Raw genomic sequence first — 14,591 nt, forward strand, 5'->3', positions numbered from 1 at the left:
GTCCTTGGACTGTAGGGTCTTTTGCAGGGTCTAAGGTTTCTGAGACGGGGCTTTCCAGTATTGAATTCCCCAACTGTTTTTATTTTATTTATTCTAAACAACAACAGTAGCAGCCCTTCTGACAAGATTCCTGATTAGCCACCGTAATGGGGTGTAATGGGACCCTCTGATCCCTCCTGATCAGGCTGTGTCCTGGTCGCGTGGCGCAGTGTTGGGATGGCTAGTGACAGCAGGGGCGGTCCCCTCTTTTCCGAATCAGCGGAGGCGGAAACTTGACACTTCGGACTTGGGAGTGGCTCTCTTCTTCACTGGTGCTTAAAAACTTCAGCCTCGAGGCTCCAGCTCAGCTCGCCGCCGCCGCATCCCACCTCCCTTCCCTGGGTGAGTTACTCTGCCTGACTCTGCAGAGAGCCTGGAGGAGACCTTCTTTTCTTTATCAGTTCTCAGGTTCCTCCTTCCAAGTGGATTCATTCGGGCAGAGATTCAGGAAGTGACTTTCGGGAAAGCAGGCAAAGGTCCTTGCAGGAGTATGTGGGTGGGTGAACAGAAATGAGGGGCATGAGCAGACGAATTTCTTCCCTTTCTGGAGCCCCGAGGGCACTGGGTGTCCATGCCAAATACTTTGTGGGCTATGGGTTTGAGGAGTTTGAAGAGTCCCTTTCTGGACCTTGTCAACCATGAGCAGGAGTGGGGAAGGTCGTAGGGTCTGGGGCTGAGCACCCTTAGACGAGGTGGAGTATGGAGCAGAGTATGTGGGTCTGGCCCGATTGAACCAGACCTGACCTCAGCTGGGCCTTTGCCAACCCTGGGCTTCTCTGCTAGGAACAGTAGCTAGTCTGGGAGGGTGGAGACTCAACAAAAATAAGCACTGGAGACAAACAACTTCCTGACCCTAAGACAGGGAATGACAAGAAAGGGCCATTAGAGCAGAGACCCCATATCTGGTGTTACCACACTCAGGAGACTCCAAAGAAAAACCCTCAAAGATGAGAGACCACTACAGAGGTGTCCCTAAGACAGACACTGAAGAAGGACACACAGACGTGAGAGTCAGAAATAACCTCTGGAAGTGAATGCAAACTAAATACTGCTGCCTGTTCTGTACCCTTCATCTTTCCCACACTGACCCGTCCAGGCAGTCACCTCACCCGTTCTTGGATCCCTAACTCTCTCGGTCTCTTTCTTCCCATCAGGTTGGTTTGTGAGGACATCAGCTCCTACTTTGCAGTACTAATGGCAGCAGAGCCACTGAGTGAACTGGAGGCAGCCATTGAGACTGTGGTCACCACTTTCTTCACCTTTGCAGGGCGGGAAGGACGGAAAGGCAGCCTGAGCCTCAATGAGTTTAAGGAACTGGTCACCCAGCAGTTGCCTCATTTGCTAAAGGTTGGTAGAGGTCTCTGGGACTGAGACTTTCTGTGTATGCCAGGTGATGACACTGAATAGATAAGGTGACGGAAAAGATTGTGAGTGCTGTGTATGCAGGTGGTTCTGTGCTTCCCTGCCGCGCGCGTGTGTGCATGTGTGCACATGTGTGCGTGTGTGCGCGTGCCCGTGTGCCCGTGTGTGCATGCATGTGCACATTGTGCGTGTGCGCGCGCGCGCACGTGTGTGCGTGTGTGTGCACATGTGAGCATGTGTGCATGTGTGTGCACAATGTGCGTGTGCCTGTGCATGTGTGTGTCCATGTGTGCGCACGCGCGTATGTCAACTCGATGAGCAAAGATGCTGTGATGAGCAAATGGGAATGTGTTCTTGTTGGGGTCTGTCCTCCTGTTGAACAATGCTGTTGAGTGCTTGAGTCTGCCTGTGTCTCTCAAGTCTCATTTTCCCAACATATTGCTGAACCCAGAGGTGGATTCCCAGAGACTTACAGACAGTAAGAACTAGAAGAAGGCTTAAAAAAAAATCAAACTGCACCCAGACATGGTGCCTGTGTGTCTGTAATCCCAGCACTCAAGGGTCTGAAACCAGGTTAGGGATACCCGTTCTCAACAAACAAGACATAACATTATAGGGAGCTATACTCTCAGTGTACCAAGGTCTATGAGGAGCATTTTGATTACTTCAACTGCCTATAAGGGTTTCCTCAGTTAGGCTGCTCATTCTACAGAAGTGTCTGGGGCTTCTAATTTATCGACTCTAAGTTTGTTTGCTACTCTAGTCTGTTAACAGTTTATTTTAATCCTTTATGAAAATCCACAGGCACATAAAGGCAGGTGGATCTCTGAGTATGAGGCCAGCCTGATCTACAGAGCAAGTTCCAGGACAGCCAGGACTACAACAACAAAAAAGAGTATGTGAATATGTTGTTGTTGTTGGTTTTTTTTTTTTTTTTTTTTTTTTTTTTTTTTTTTTTGGAGACAGGGTCTCACTATGTAGTATTGGCTGACCTGGAACTCTGGAACTTGCTACGTAGTCTGGGCTGGCCTAACTTGCCTCAGCTTCTCAAGGTCTGGGATTGTGATTTTATTGCCATGCCGAGCTTTTGAATTCTTTTTTAAAGATGGTCTCATGTAGTAGCTATGGGTGGCCTCAAACCCTTGATTCTCCTGCCTCTACTTCACAAGTGCTGAGATTACAGGTGTGTGCCACCAGTCCCAACGTGAATATGGATTCTCATCTTTTACATTTTTACTTTACATGTATGGGTGTTTTGCCTGCAGTTATATCAGTGTGCAACATTTGTGTGCTTGAAGCCTATAGAAACCAGAAGAGGGTATCATCAGGTCATCTGAAACTGGAGTTACAGGTGGCTGTGAACTGCCACGTGGGTGCTGGGAACTGAAACAGAGACCTGCTGGGCACACACTGTTAATCCCAGCCCTCAGAAGCAGGCAGACTTCTGTGTTCTGGTCCAGTCTGGCCTATAGCACAAGTTCCAGGACAGCCAGGGCTACATGGGGAAGCCGCAACCAAAGCAAACCAAAATCAGTTCGCTACATTTCTCTCTTCTAAAGATCTGCACCTCAGTGGTCCACTCAGAGTCCATACTTCAGCAGACATTTCAGTATTCGATTCAAACGTATGTGCTTCATTAGCCAGAAAATACGCCAAGCCTCCAGCTCCTGGAGGCTTCCAAAACCTCCTCCAGCCTCCGTTTGTCTGATCACCCTCTGTTATTCCACTTCATTTTTGTGTTCATTTTTTAAACAGATTTTGTGTGCACATGCAGTGCACATATCCTGGTGCCTGCAGGGTCAGAAAAGGGCAACAGATCCCTGGGGACTGGGGTCACAGTGAATGCTAGGGTTAAATGAATATATCACCATTTGAAGCCACATTATTTGTGGGTTTTTTCCTTTTTATTATTTACTTATTTATTTTGGTTTTTTGAGACAGGGTTTCTTTGTGTAGCCCTGGCTGTCCGAGAGTTCACTCTGTAGACCAGGCTGGCCTCACACTCACAGAGATCCGCCTGTCTCTGCCTCCCAAGTTCTGGGATCAAAGTCATGCACTACTGCCCAGTCTCTTCCTTCTCCTCCTCCTCTTCTTCTTGGTTAATTTGTGTGTGTGTGTTTTTAAAGATTTATTATTTTTTTAATTTTAATGTATAGGATCACCTATACATATGTATGTGCAACATGTGTGTGCCTGGTGCCCAAGGAGACCAGAGGAGGGCTTTGGATCCCCTGGAACTGGAACTACAGATGGTTGTAAACTGTCATGCAGGTGCTGGGAACAAAAACCCATGTTCTTTACAAGGTCAGCAAGTGCTCTTAACTGGTGAGCCATCTCTCCAGCTCTCCTTTTTGTGTTTTTGGGACAGGGTTAAAAAAAATTGTGTAGTTCAAGGTGGCCTTGAAGTCCTTGAAGCTCTCCTGTTTTGGCTTGGGCCGTGTAGGGTAGGATCCATTCGTGAGTGTCTTGGCTTCATCGGGACCTGCAATCTCTTGACTGCTCCACTTTCATTTCCTCCCATCAACTCAGCTCCTCATGGCTCTTCTCGATTGGTTCATGTTCTAAGACACATCGTTACAGTCATGCTTGCGAGCCCCTTGATCCTGTCTCTCTATTTTGTCAGTCAGGACCCCCACATGCCTCCATTTCTGCCTAAATCCTCCCCCGTGTCTGCACTTGGAGAGCTGACTCTACATAGGGGAGCACACACAGCCAGGTTGGCTTGTTTCACCGAAGTTGTAACTACAAACTCCAAAGCGCCCTTGGCCATGATGAGCAATTCTGCATTCCCCTGTGAATGGTCAGGCCAGAACTTTTCCTTCCTCAGATTCCAGTACCTCTTTCCACATTCTCCCTGTCACCAAGAAATCGACTCGTTTTGAAAATAAGCAACCAAGAAGGTTTTATGTGCTTCCCCAATCCTCAGATCTTCTACTGGGTCAGCGTATACTGTGCCTTCCGTGCTGTGCTCACAAATGCGCTGTCCTTGCGGGTAAGGTCAGCTCTCTGCTGGTGTCCTGGATCCCATCCCCTCTCACCTGCTTTCTCATTCTTGCAGCGATTCCTTTCTTCCCTGCACTGTCAGTTGCCTTCCTCTGGGTCATTTGTATTAGTACAGTGTGCTGGAATTCATGACAGGACCAGCTAAGAACTCCATTACTTGACCCTTTCTCCTCTTTTTACCTCCCAACTCAAAATGCTTTTATATGTTAAGAGCCAGCATCCTCTTAGATCCATAACAGACTTGACACCAAGCACTGGCAGTGAAATCTTCTTGGTAGTTTTAATATTTTTGAGGAAAGTATGCTTAGTCTGCCCACTGTAGCCCGTCATAGAGCCACTTTCCCTGGGCACATGGAGAATCCTTGCTTTTCTGTACTGTGTCACTTTGTGGGGTGTAGCGAGTCTTTTTCTGTCCTGCCAGCCAGCTCCCAAATGATAACATGGAGTCTTATTAATTATAAAAACTTGGCCATTAGCTTAGGCTAGTCCCACTAACTCTTTCTTTTTCTTCTTTTTTGTAAAAGATTTATTTATTTATTATATATACGGTGTTCTGTCTGTCTGTATACTTACAGGCCAGAAGAGGGCACCCGATCTCATTACAGATGGTTATGAGCCACCATGTGGTTGCTGGGAATTGAACTCAGAACCTCTGGAAAAGCACTCAGTGCTCTTAACCTCTGAGCCATCTCTCCAGCTCCCCCACTAGCTCTTATAACTTAAATTAACTCATTTATTTTAGTGAACCTTTTGACACTACCTCTCTTCCATCTTGCACTCTCTCTGTCTGGCTTCCCTATGGCCAATTCTGGTCTGTTAGTCACTGGCTCCACCCCCTATTTCAAGGTATAACTTTATTAAGCAGTCTGGGGGGGTGTCAGAGGGCGATCAAGATATCCCACTGCAGCTGGGTTCATGCTTGCCATACTTCTTGTGAAAGTCAGGCAGGTCTCAGAAACTTCAAGATGTTCTTGGGAGTGCCATCAGCACAGAAAGCTTCTGCTTCTTTATTTTTAACACTTACTGCCTTTGTTTGATGTGTGTGGGTGCTTTGCCAGCATGCATGTCTGTGCCCCGTGTGTACAGTGTTGGTGGGGGCTGGAAGAGGGCATCGGATCCCCTGGAACTAGAGTTACAGACTGTTGTTAGCATCATATGTGTGCTAGGTACTGAACTCTGACCCTTAGGAAGAGCAGCCAGTGCTCTTAACCACTGAACCATCTCTCCAGCCCTCTGGTTAATATTCTTATAACTAAAAGCTATTAAAATTATTTTTGAAACATGGGTTTAATATGTAGCCCAGGCTCGCCTCAAACTTGCTATGTAGCTATGAACAATCTTGAATTTCTGATCTTCCTTCTTCCACCTTCCAAATGCTAAAGTTACAAGCATGTGCCACTATGCCAAGTTTACCTATTAGTAATAGTTTTTGTGTGTATGGCACTAGAGATTGAAAGCCAGGGCCTCTTGCATGTTAGGTACTGAGATGTCTCTTTAGCCACCTCCCCTTTTGTTTTGGAAATACACGCTCATTAAATAGCCCTTGAACTCAGGATCCTCCAGCCTGGTAGCTGTGGTTACTGTCTAGCACCAACAGGCAACAAGCCTGAATTATTTCTTTTTTCTTTTCTTATTTTTTGTGGTGGGGGCAGGTGAAGGCAGGGGAGAAAGAAACAGAGCAGTAGCTAAGAATAGAGCCCTGATTTAGAAAATCTGGGTTTGCGCTGGATCGTTGGCTTAATGGTTAAGAGCACTGACTTCCCATCCAGAGGACCCGGTTTCTGTTCCATTGCTAGCATGGTGGCTCATCACTGCCCACTCTCCAGTTCCGGGGGTCCACACCCTCTTTTGACCTCAGCAGGCTCCAGGCATACACATGGCACAAAGCACACATACATTTAAGATAAAAGAAAAAGCAACCTGGACTCAAATATAGGTTCTAGCTGTTGAGCTGTGCTTGGTGCCAATACCTGGCCTCTCTGGGGTTTAGGTTTCTTTCTTATTTTTTTGGTTTTTCGAGACAGGGTTTCTCAGTAGCTTTGGAGCCTGACCTGGAACTAGCTCTTGTAGACTGGACTGGCCTCGAACTCACAGAGATCTGCCTGCCTCTGCCTCCCGAGTGCTGGGATTAAAGACGTGCACCACCACTGCCCGGCGGGGTTTAGGTTTCTTATCTGCGAGGCAGATTGAATTGGATTGGTGGTGTACTTCAGCCTGTACTTATTGAAGATCTACTGTGTCTTTTCCTGTCTTGGTGAACAAGCTTCAGCTGTGTACTGACATTAAAGGTATAGTGTGTTGAACAAGGCAGACAAGGTCCTTGTGCCACAGAAGCCGTCATTCTAGTGGATCACGAGGACCAAAGGAGATAAAAGATAGTATAATATCACAATGCTTGGAGTCCAGGACGTAAGGGATGGCCCTGCCACCTTCCATTCCACTGTTAGTAGAGGCGTTGTGCAATGAATGAGTGATCTTACGACTCTGCTAAAAAACAAAACAAATCAAAACGCTCCTCAAAACCAAACAAAATCAAAGGCCTCTATGAATTTGCTACGTGTCATATAGAGATTTGTTTGGCAGATCTTTGTCAAGATGTTGACCCAAATGTTGAACATGGGTACTGGAGAGATGGCTCAGTGGTTAGGCACATTGCTCTTGCAAAGGACCTAGATTCAGTTCCCAGCACCCAAATGGTAGCTCAACTCCATCTGTAACATCTCTTGAGATAGCATCCTTGGGTAGTTTGAAAGAAAATGGTCCCCAAAGAGAGTGGCACTATTTGGAGGTGTGGCTTTGTTGGAGTAGCTATGGTCTTGTTGGAGGAAGTTTGTCGCTGTGGAGGCAGGCTTTGAGGGTTCATATATGCTCAAGTTATGCCCAGTGAGACTGCCTGCTTCCTGTTGCTTTCTGATCAAGATGTAGCCAGTACCATGTCTGCCTGCATGACACCATGCTCCCTGCCATAATAATAGACTGAACCTCTGAACTGTAAGCTACCACCTCCATTAAATGTTTTCCTTTATAAGAGTTACCGTGGTCATGGTGTCTCTTCACAGCAATAAAAACCCTAACTAAGACAATTCTTTTCTGACCTCTGTGGGCACCAGGCATATATGTGGTATACATGCATACCACATGTTGGCAAAATACTCACACATACACAATAAAATGAATGAATCTAACCCCCCAAAACCTTAGTCTTGAGAATCAAGCTCTATGTGAGACATCTTTCCATTAGACATCCGTGAGTTATTCAGCAATGACATTTATGGTTGTAATTGTTTATCTGGCAGCGAATCCTTCTATCGTGAAGTCATTGGTCTTAGCCGTGAGATGTTTTGTCAAGAGCACCCTAGTAAACCAGATAACCCAGCATTTTTGCTATTCCTCTGACCTACCAGGTGATAACAAAATTGAGGAGATATTAGGATGATGCAGATGAGCAGGAGTGTATTGTGGAGGAGGAGGGGAGTTTATGATCAGCCGCAGTTCTGCCTGTGTCCCTTGCTAAGGGACCTCCGGCAGTGCCGTCCTGGGTCCGTAGCCCCACCCTCCATGTGTGTTGGTGCTGTTTGAAGGAATCGCCTGACGGTACTTTTCTCTCTCCCTGCCTCAAGATACCTAGTTTCTAACCCTTTTACATCTTAGGACGTGGGCTCTCTGGATGAGAAGATGAAGAGCTTGGATGTGAACCAGGACTCGGAGCTGAAGTTCAATGAGTACTGGAGACTGATTGGGGAACTGGCAAAGGAAATCAGGAAGGAGAAAGCCCTGGAGATCCGGAAGAAATAAAGCCTGCTTGTCAGAAGAAGTAAAGCCTGCTTGTTGGGATGGGGGCCCAGCAGGGCCTGCTGGACAGGGCCAGGCAGAACTTCACTCCCCCTAATAAAGCTTCCTTCTTGAAACACAGAGGCTTGTTCTTATACTCTACCCAGATTCCTTTTCTGGACACCAGGAAGTGGGAAAGCTCTGTCTTTACCTGAGGTGAGAACATGAAAATCGAAGGCACTTTGAAGGCAAGGAATGTGACTCATCTTCACATATCCCACAGCATCTAGCATCCTGCCGACCGTGTGATGGATTTCATCCCTTTGGTGTTGAGGACAGAACTCGGGTCCTTGAGCACATGTGGTGTAGGCCTTGTATTAAGTAGGTGCTCAATAAATACATAGTTGTTGGGTGAAAAATACAGAGATTTGAGGCAGGCAGCTCCTGGGGTTCAGCTCCATGGCTTCAGCTCCCAGTTTTCCCCATATAATTCCTGGAGTTTGTTCTTTGGTTGATAATAGGATACGAATACCTGCTAAACCTTTAACCCATATTACCCTAGTTAACTCTCATGACAGTTAAGGTTAATTAATTCAATTGATTTTTGAGTGTTGAGGATTAACTTAAGATCTTGCACATGTTAGGCAATTGGGAGGAGTCATACCCCCAGCCCTCTTTTAGCTTTTTTCTTTCTTCTTGTGTTGTTTTTGTTTTAATAATTTATTTATTTTTAATTTTCTGTGCGTTGGTGATTTGCACGCATGTGTGTCTGTGCGAGGCTGTCAGATCTTGGAGTCACAGACAGGTGTGAGCTGCCGTGTGGGTGCTCTGGGAGAGCAAGCAGTTGGTGCTCCTGATGCTGAGCCACCTCTCCAGCCCCGTTGTTTTGAGATAGTCTCTCTGTCTTCAGCAATCTTCCTTCCTCAGCTTCACAGGTGCTGGGGTCGATAGCAGGTGCGCTACCTCTCCTGGCTTTGAGGAAACGTTTTTTGGGAGGTTAAGGTAACAAAGCTAGAACTGGCCTGGAGAAATGCTGCTCAAATGTGACGGGGACAGAGAGCACTGAGGGACGGAGTTGTCCCACTCTGCTCTCTGACTTGAGGGGCGAGTGGTTTGTACAGCTCACCGCTAGAGAGAGTAGGGTGTGGCAACAATGTATGCCTCGTGGGTTGCCACTGCTGTAACTGTGGGTGTCCACTTGAGGCAGCTAGTCAGCCAGAGGAAGATCAGCAGAGACAAATTAGTCATCATGTACCAGGAAAGAGGCCCCAGAGGGACCTCCGAAGGCATCCCCGGGGCTCTCCGAGGGGACGTTGGTAGAGAATTTAGAGGTTTCCAGAATCCTCAGTGGGAATCCAGGCTGAGGGACTCTGAGAAGCCCTCTGATGGCGAGACCCTTGTAGCGTCTCCAGAGAAGCCCTTCAGAGGAGCTCTCCAAATGCCACTGCTGTGGAAGAGTCCCCGATTGAGACCAGAAATACAGGGGACCTCCAGCAGGTGACACAGAAGAGAGGCTGGATATGTGCTCTGATGTCAGCCTTAGAAGGTAATTTTGACTCTAGGCCCATGCAGTCCTTCTATTGACCCCCAGTCCTTTCACCGTGGTCTGTCCTTCCCCATGACTATAGGTCCTAGGTCCTGGGCAGGTGAGGAGGGTGGCTGGGTTGGTCATAGTCCCAGGAAGAACAGTTTAGACTCCCCTAGGGGTTCTTGGGTAGTAGATTGGAGGGCTGGTATTGACATGCTATTCAGGGAAGGGGGGTAGGATTTTTGAGGGAGGGAGGAGGTAGCAGCCCAACCAGTTTGGAGAGGTTGTTACCTGCCAGGGAACGCCTTTGAGCCTTGCACATGTGTACCCTGGGCTGCTTCAAGGCGCTGGCAGGACATCAGGTGAAGGCTCAGAGCAGTTGGTTCCCAGTCCCAGAGTGCACTGCTCTGGCCTTCCTTCCAGCCCTCTCATCTGTATGCTGTCAGGACTGGCTTGGCTCTGGGCTTCAGCAGGCCCCAGGGTTCCTAGCCAAATTAGCTCTGGTTGGGAGGGAGAGGAGAGAAGAGTCAAAGCACAGAGACCCCAGGGGATCTCTTTCAGGCTCCTCATCCTGCAAATCCACCCTGAGCAACCCTTCCTTCTCCTTTTCGTGTAGCTGCCTCCTGGCTGCTAGGTTCCCTCCCTCCCAGGTGTGATTCCTTCTGCCACCCCCGCCCCCCTGTCTTCCTTCTCTTCTCTCCCCGTGACTCTGTAAGGCTCTCCTGTGCCAGGAGTATCCCATACCCAGCCCTCCATGGCTTCCTTCTCACTGTCTGGGTGGTGACTGAGTCTAGAACTCTAGAGGGAGGGTGGGGCACACAAAGCTGGCTCCCAGCCCAGGAGGCTGCAATAGTTGGGGTGGCTGAGGGAGAAGGCCCAGGCCACGGCCCTGCCCCTGCCTGCCACTCCCTTCCCCCAGGTATAAGAGCTGAGCTCAGGTGAGCTGGCTCCCCCATCCTGTCTCTGACGCTGCCAGCAGGTAAGAAAGCCCAGCTCCTTCAAGCTAGATGGGCTGTCTCTCCTCAGGGAGTACTCCATGCCTCTCTTGCCCAAGTTTCTCAGGGGTGACTGGAGGAGGTGGGAAGAATGAGGCTGAGGTGAGGCCCAGGGGGTTCCCTCTGAGTGGGTTGGCCTGGGGGCTGTGCCCTTAGCTGCTGGAGTCTGGACAGGGACTGGATCTTGGGGAGTAGACTCCAACGGCTTAGGTGAATGTACATGTTGGGTGAAGCCGAAAACGGGCATGAGAAAGAGAATGATGAGCTCTCCCCTCACTTCAGTCCTCCCTGCTCTAGGCAGATCATGAGCCATCAGCTCCTGTGGGGCAGGCTATAGGACAGACGACAAAAGCAACTCACCGGAGGACCAGTGTACCAGGCACCATGGGACAGTGTCGGTCAGCCAACGCTGAGGTGGGCCCGTTCATCTGGCCGGTCTTTTTGTTCCTCCACTCTTCTCTTCTTCTTATGGGGGTTCATGCTCCCCATGACTTCTGCTTCTTTTCTAGGCCTTGCCCTGTGATACTGACAGAAAGCCCCAAATCTCCTCCCTAGGGTTCTACAGGGTGTTGCAAATGGAGTTCTTTTGGAAATAGGATGTCTAGGCACATGCTGGGGCCTGCCCTGCCTAGGATTTGGGGTGGTGAGGCTTACCTAATCTGTGGCTTAGGGCAGAGGTCACTGTGGCCTGGAGGCTGGGCTAGGGAAAGAAGGAGTGGAGGCAGGATTCTGGACTCAAGAGCGTCTTCTAGCTGCTTTCTATCCTGGTGATTTTCCAAGACTACTGAGAAGGATTTTGCAGGATGGGTGGGTCCTCCTGACACGGCTTGTGTCTCCTATCTTCAGGATGCCCAAGAATTCAGTGATGTAGAGAGGGCCATCGAGACTCTCATCAAGAACTTCCATCAGTACTCGGTAGAGGGTGGAAAGGAGACACTGACCCCTACTGAACTCCGAGACCTGGTTACCCAGCAGCTGCCTCACCTCATGCCGGTACTGAGGGAGTGGACCCCACCCCACCCAAACCCCTGATCCCAAGCTGGTGCTCCAAGACCCCACCCACCTGGCCCTGGTAGCCCCTTGACTTTCCCTTTGCTAACGCCCGGTAGGCTCCAGTCCTCCTATTTGCCCTAGGCTAGGGTGGGGCAGGAGGATCTAGAGCTGCTGTCTTGCTGAGTTGTGGTGTCTTTCCTGTTCTCAGAGCAACTGTGGGCTAGAAGAGAAAATTGCCAACCTGGGCAACTGTAATGACTCGAAACTGGAGTTTGGAAGCTTTTGGGAGCTGATTGGAGAAGCAGCCAAGAGTGTGAAAATGGAGAGCCCTGTTGCTCGGAGCTGAGAGCTTCTGCTTGGAACTTGTTGGGGGTTTGGGGGGTGTTGGAGGCAGGGGATTTTAGAGGTCCTGGGCATGGAAATAAAACTTCTCTCTACCCCTACCACCCCATTCCCCAGCCTGCACCTCTCCTCATTGCTGTGAGGTTCAGGCTCAGGACAACCTTCCCTATGGGGTCTGTGCCCTCCTCTAGGGCGCTCTGAGGAGCTCCTGGGTCCAAAGTCCTCATCCCAGGGGAGCTCAGGGGGTGGGCTGGGGCTGGAAAGATGGGCAGGGATCCTGGTGGGGGGAGGGCCAAGCCCTTGGTAGTAGGGAAAGGGCAGAATGGACGATGGGAAGTGATCTGAAGAGTGGATGGGGAAGCTGGCGGGGCGGGTGTCTGAGAGCCGACCCCTTCCAGTGTTGTCCAGTGAAGCTGTAGCTGTCTGCCTTGTGCCGTCCTTGCTGCTTCCAGCTCTGCCCTATCCTCCTCCCTGAAGGATAAGGGGCAAACAGGAGCAGAGCGGCGGCAAAAGGGGCGAAGGAGAGCATGGCTTCAGGACTTCGGGGTGAGAGGACTAGCTAGGTGCTTGGGCATTTATGGATGACAGTTATTTTATAATATTTGATTAATAAAAATATTGGAAAAAATAAAATATGTTGTCTTGACTGTTTGTTCCTCTCCTCTGCCCAGTATTCAGGGTCCAGGGATAAGGGGGTTATTGGGGCAAATGGCAGGGTCATTGGTGGGTAGGAGATGTGAGGATGGAGTGGTTGGCTGTGGAAGAGATTAGGGGTTCGCTTCTCTCCGTGGACTTGGGTTGAGAGTGGTCCCAGGCCTAAAAACTAGAGAAGTATTGTCTCAGAGACAGGCTCCTCCTTGCTTGGGCTGGTCTTCTGCTAGGAGATGAAAGCATGTATTCATACCTGGGGGAAGGGAGGAACCACGTGTCCTGGGGCACAGCTGACTAATGTCAAGGGAAATAGGCACTGAGAAACAGGTTGAGTGACTGGGGTTTGGATCCCAACTTACGGCTTTGAACTCTGGGCATTCTCCTACAGTGGGTTTCCTCATGGGGGTGTGAATGGTCCTCTCATAGGAGGAGGGTGTGGCCCCTCACAGGAAGTTCCTACCAGAAAGCCTGACACAGTGAGTGTCCAGGAAGTGGAAGCTGAATGAAAATGAGGACATTGGTGTGGCTGGGGAGAAGGTTTTTATCGTAGATATGAGGGAGAGAATAGCGAGAGTCCAGACCGAACACAAACAGCAGACTAGACCGGGCCATGAGAGGAGAGAGGAAGGGAGAGTGAGAGAGGAAAAGAGAGAGAGGCAAGAAATGGGACTAGGAAAGGCACCGAGAACCAAGAGGACAAAGAAAAATCATGTGGTAAAAATGGCTGGTTATATAGGGATCAAGCTAGGTGAAGGGAAACAACGCTCAGGGGTTGGAGAGGTTTGGGGTAGGGTGTGGTGGTGAGAAGGGTTGAGAAGAGCCAGGCCTCTATATCAGGTTCTTGTAATGGAGAATCTGGCGTTGGTAGGCTAAAAAGGAACCACAGTTAGCCATTTGCCTGGGCTTTCTTTGGGATCTGACATTCCAGCTTTTTTTGTTGATGATCATGGGTGATGTAATCTCTGCTGTAACTGCTTCTTAGTTGAAATTGGGACCTCACTGGGGACCCAAGAAGGCTGGAAGGTTGGTCAAAGGCTGGAAGAGAGAAGGACATAAGCTGGATGACATCCGTTTTGCTCAATGCCCAGGTTCCGAGGGACCATCTGGGCTGGTGATGTGCAGGCTGCTTTGGAGTAGTCTAGGATGCAGGTTTGAGGGAACATCTGGGGCTGGAGCTTTGCAGGTCGTTTTGGAGCCGTCTGACTCTTCAGCTGATTGGAAATCTGCTGGGGCAAGGGTAGACTAGGGACCGAAGGTAAAGTTAAGGAGCTTAGCGGAATTTTTTTCTTTATCTTGGGTATATATTTGAAACTTCCTGGCCAAGGGTCCTGGTAGCTGCAGTGGCAGTAGGGGGAGAGGCAGGGGAGGGGTGTTCCAAGACCAGGAGAGAGAAAGAAACCCTACCCTCAGGAATAGGCAGGTGGGGAAACTTAGGCTGTTGATTAACAGGTCTACTTATCTGAAGTCTGAAGTCTGTTTGACCTGTGAGAAGTGGATCCAAGTCTCACGACATCCTGAAGCTTACAAGAATTTTTTAAGTTTACAAAAATAGATAAAAGTTTTATATATATTAGCATTATCACTCTTCGTAATCTGTACTGAAATCCACATTGAAGAAAAAGCAGTTGACTCGCGCCTTCGAGCCATAGTAAAAGCTTGGGGACCCAAAACAATGATTTTGAGTTAAAAGCATGAACACACTTTCCTTGGGTGTATAGAGACTGGACAGATGTCTTTAGCACAATGAGAAGCACTTTTAAGTCCACACTAAGGAAACAGCCAGCCGGGCAGTGGTGGCGCATGTCTTTAATCCCAGCACTCTGGAGGCAGAGGCAGAAGGATTTGAGTTTGAGGCTAGCCTGGTCTACAGAGTGAGTTCCAGGACAGCCAAAGACACACAGAGAAAC

At 49.0% G+C, this 14,591-nt stretch overlaps 2 protein-coding genes across 3 annotated transcripts; both read left to right on the forward strand.

Annotated features, from left to right (window-relative positions):
* Positions 1-47: 47 nt before the first annotated feature.
* Positions 48-8,312, forward strand: S100a13 (S100 calcium binding protein A13). Its single transcript, XM_038311405.2, has 3 exons — positions 48-381; positions 1,194-1,386; positions 8,056-8,312. Exons 2-3 carry the CDS (start codon positions 1,234-1,236, stop codon positions 8,197-8,199), a joined length of 297 nt encoding a protein of 98 aa, XP_038167333.1. The 5' UTR covers positions 48-381; positions 1,194-1,233; the 3' UTR covers positions 8,200-8,312.
* Positions 8,313-11,001: 2,689 nt separating this feature from the next.
* Positions 11,002-12,037, forward strand: S100a14 (S100 calcium binding protein A14). Of its 2 annotated transcripts, XM_038312120.1 has the most exons (3): positions 11,002-11,112; positions 11,545-11,691; positions 11,900-12,037. In XM_038312120.1, exons 1-3 carry the CDS (start codon positions 11,083-11,085, stop codon positions 12,035-12,037), a joined length of 315 nt encoding a protein of 104 aa, XP_038168048.1. In that variant the 5' UTR covers positions 11,002-11,082. The 2 variants fall into 2 exon arrangements, with proteins under 2 accessions (XP_038168048.1, XP_038168050.1); XM_038312122.1 differs by lacking the exon at positions 11,545-11,691 and having other exon boundaries at positions 11,083-11,112.
* Positions 12,038-14,591: the final 2,554 nt, after the last annotated feature.

This window comes from Arvicola amphibius, chromosome 14, assembly GCF_903992535.2.
Source record: "Arvicola amphibius chromosome 14, mArvAmp1.2, whole genome shotgun sequence".
In the NCBI taxonomy this organism is placed as follows: Eukaryota; Metazoa; Chordata; class Mammalia; order Rodentia; family Cricetidae; genus Arvicola; species Arvicola amphibius.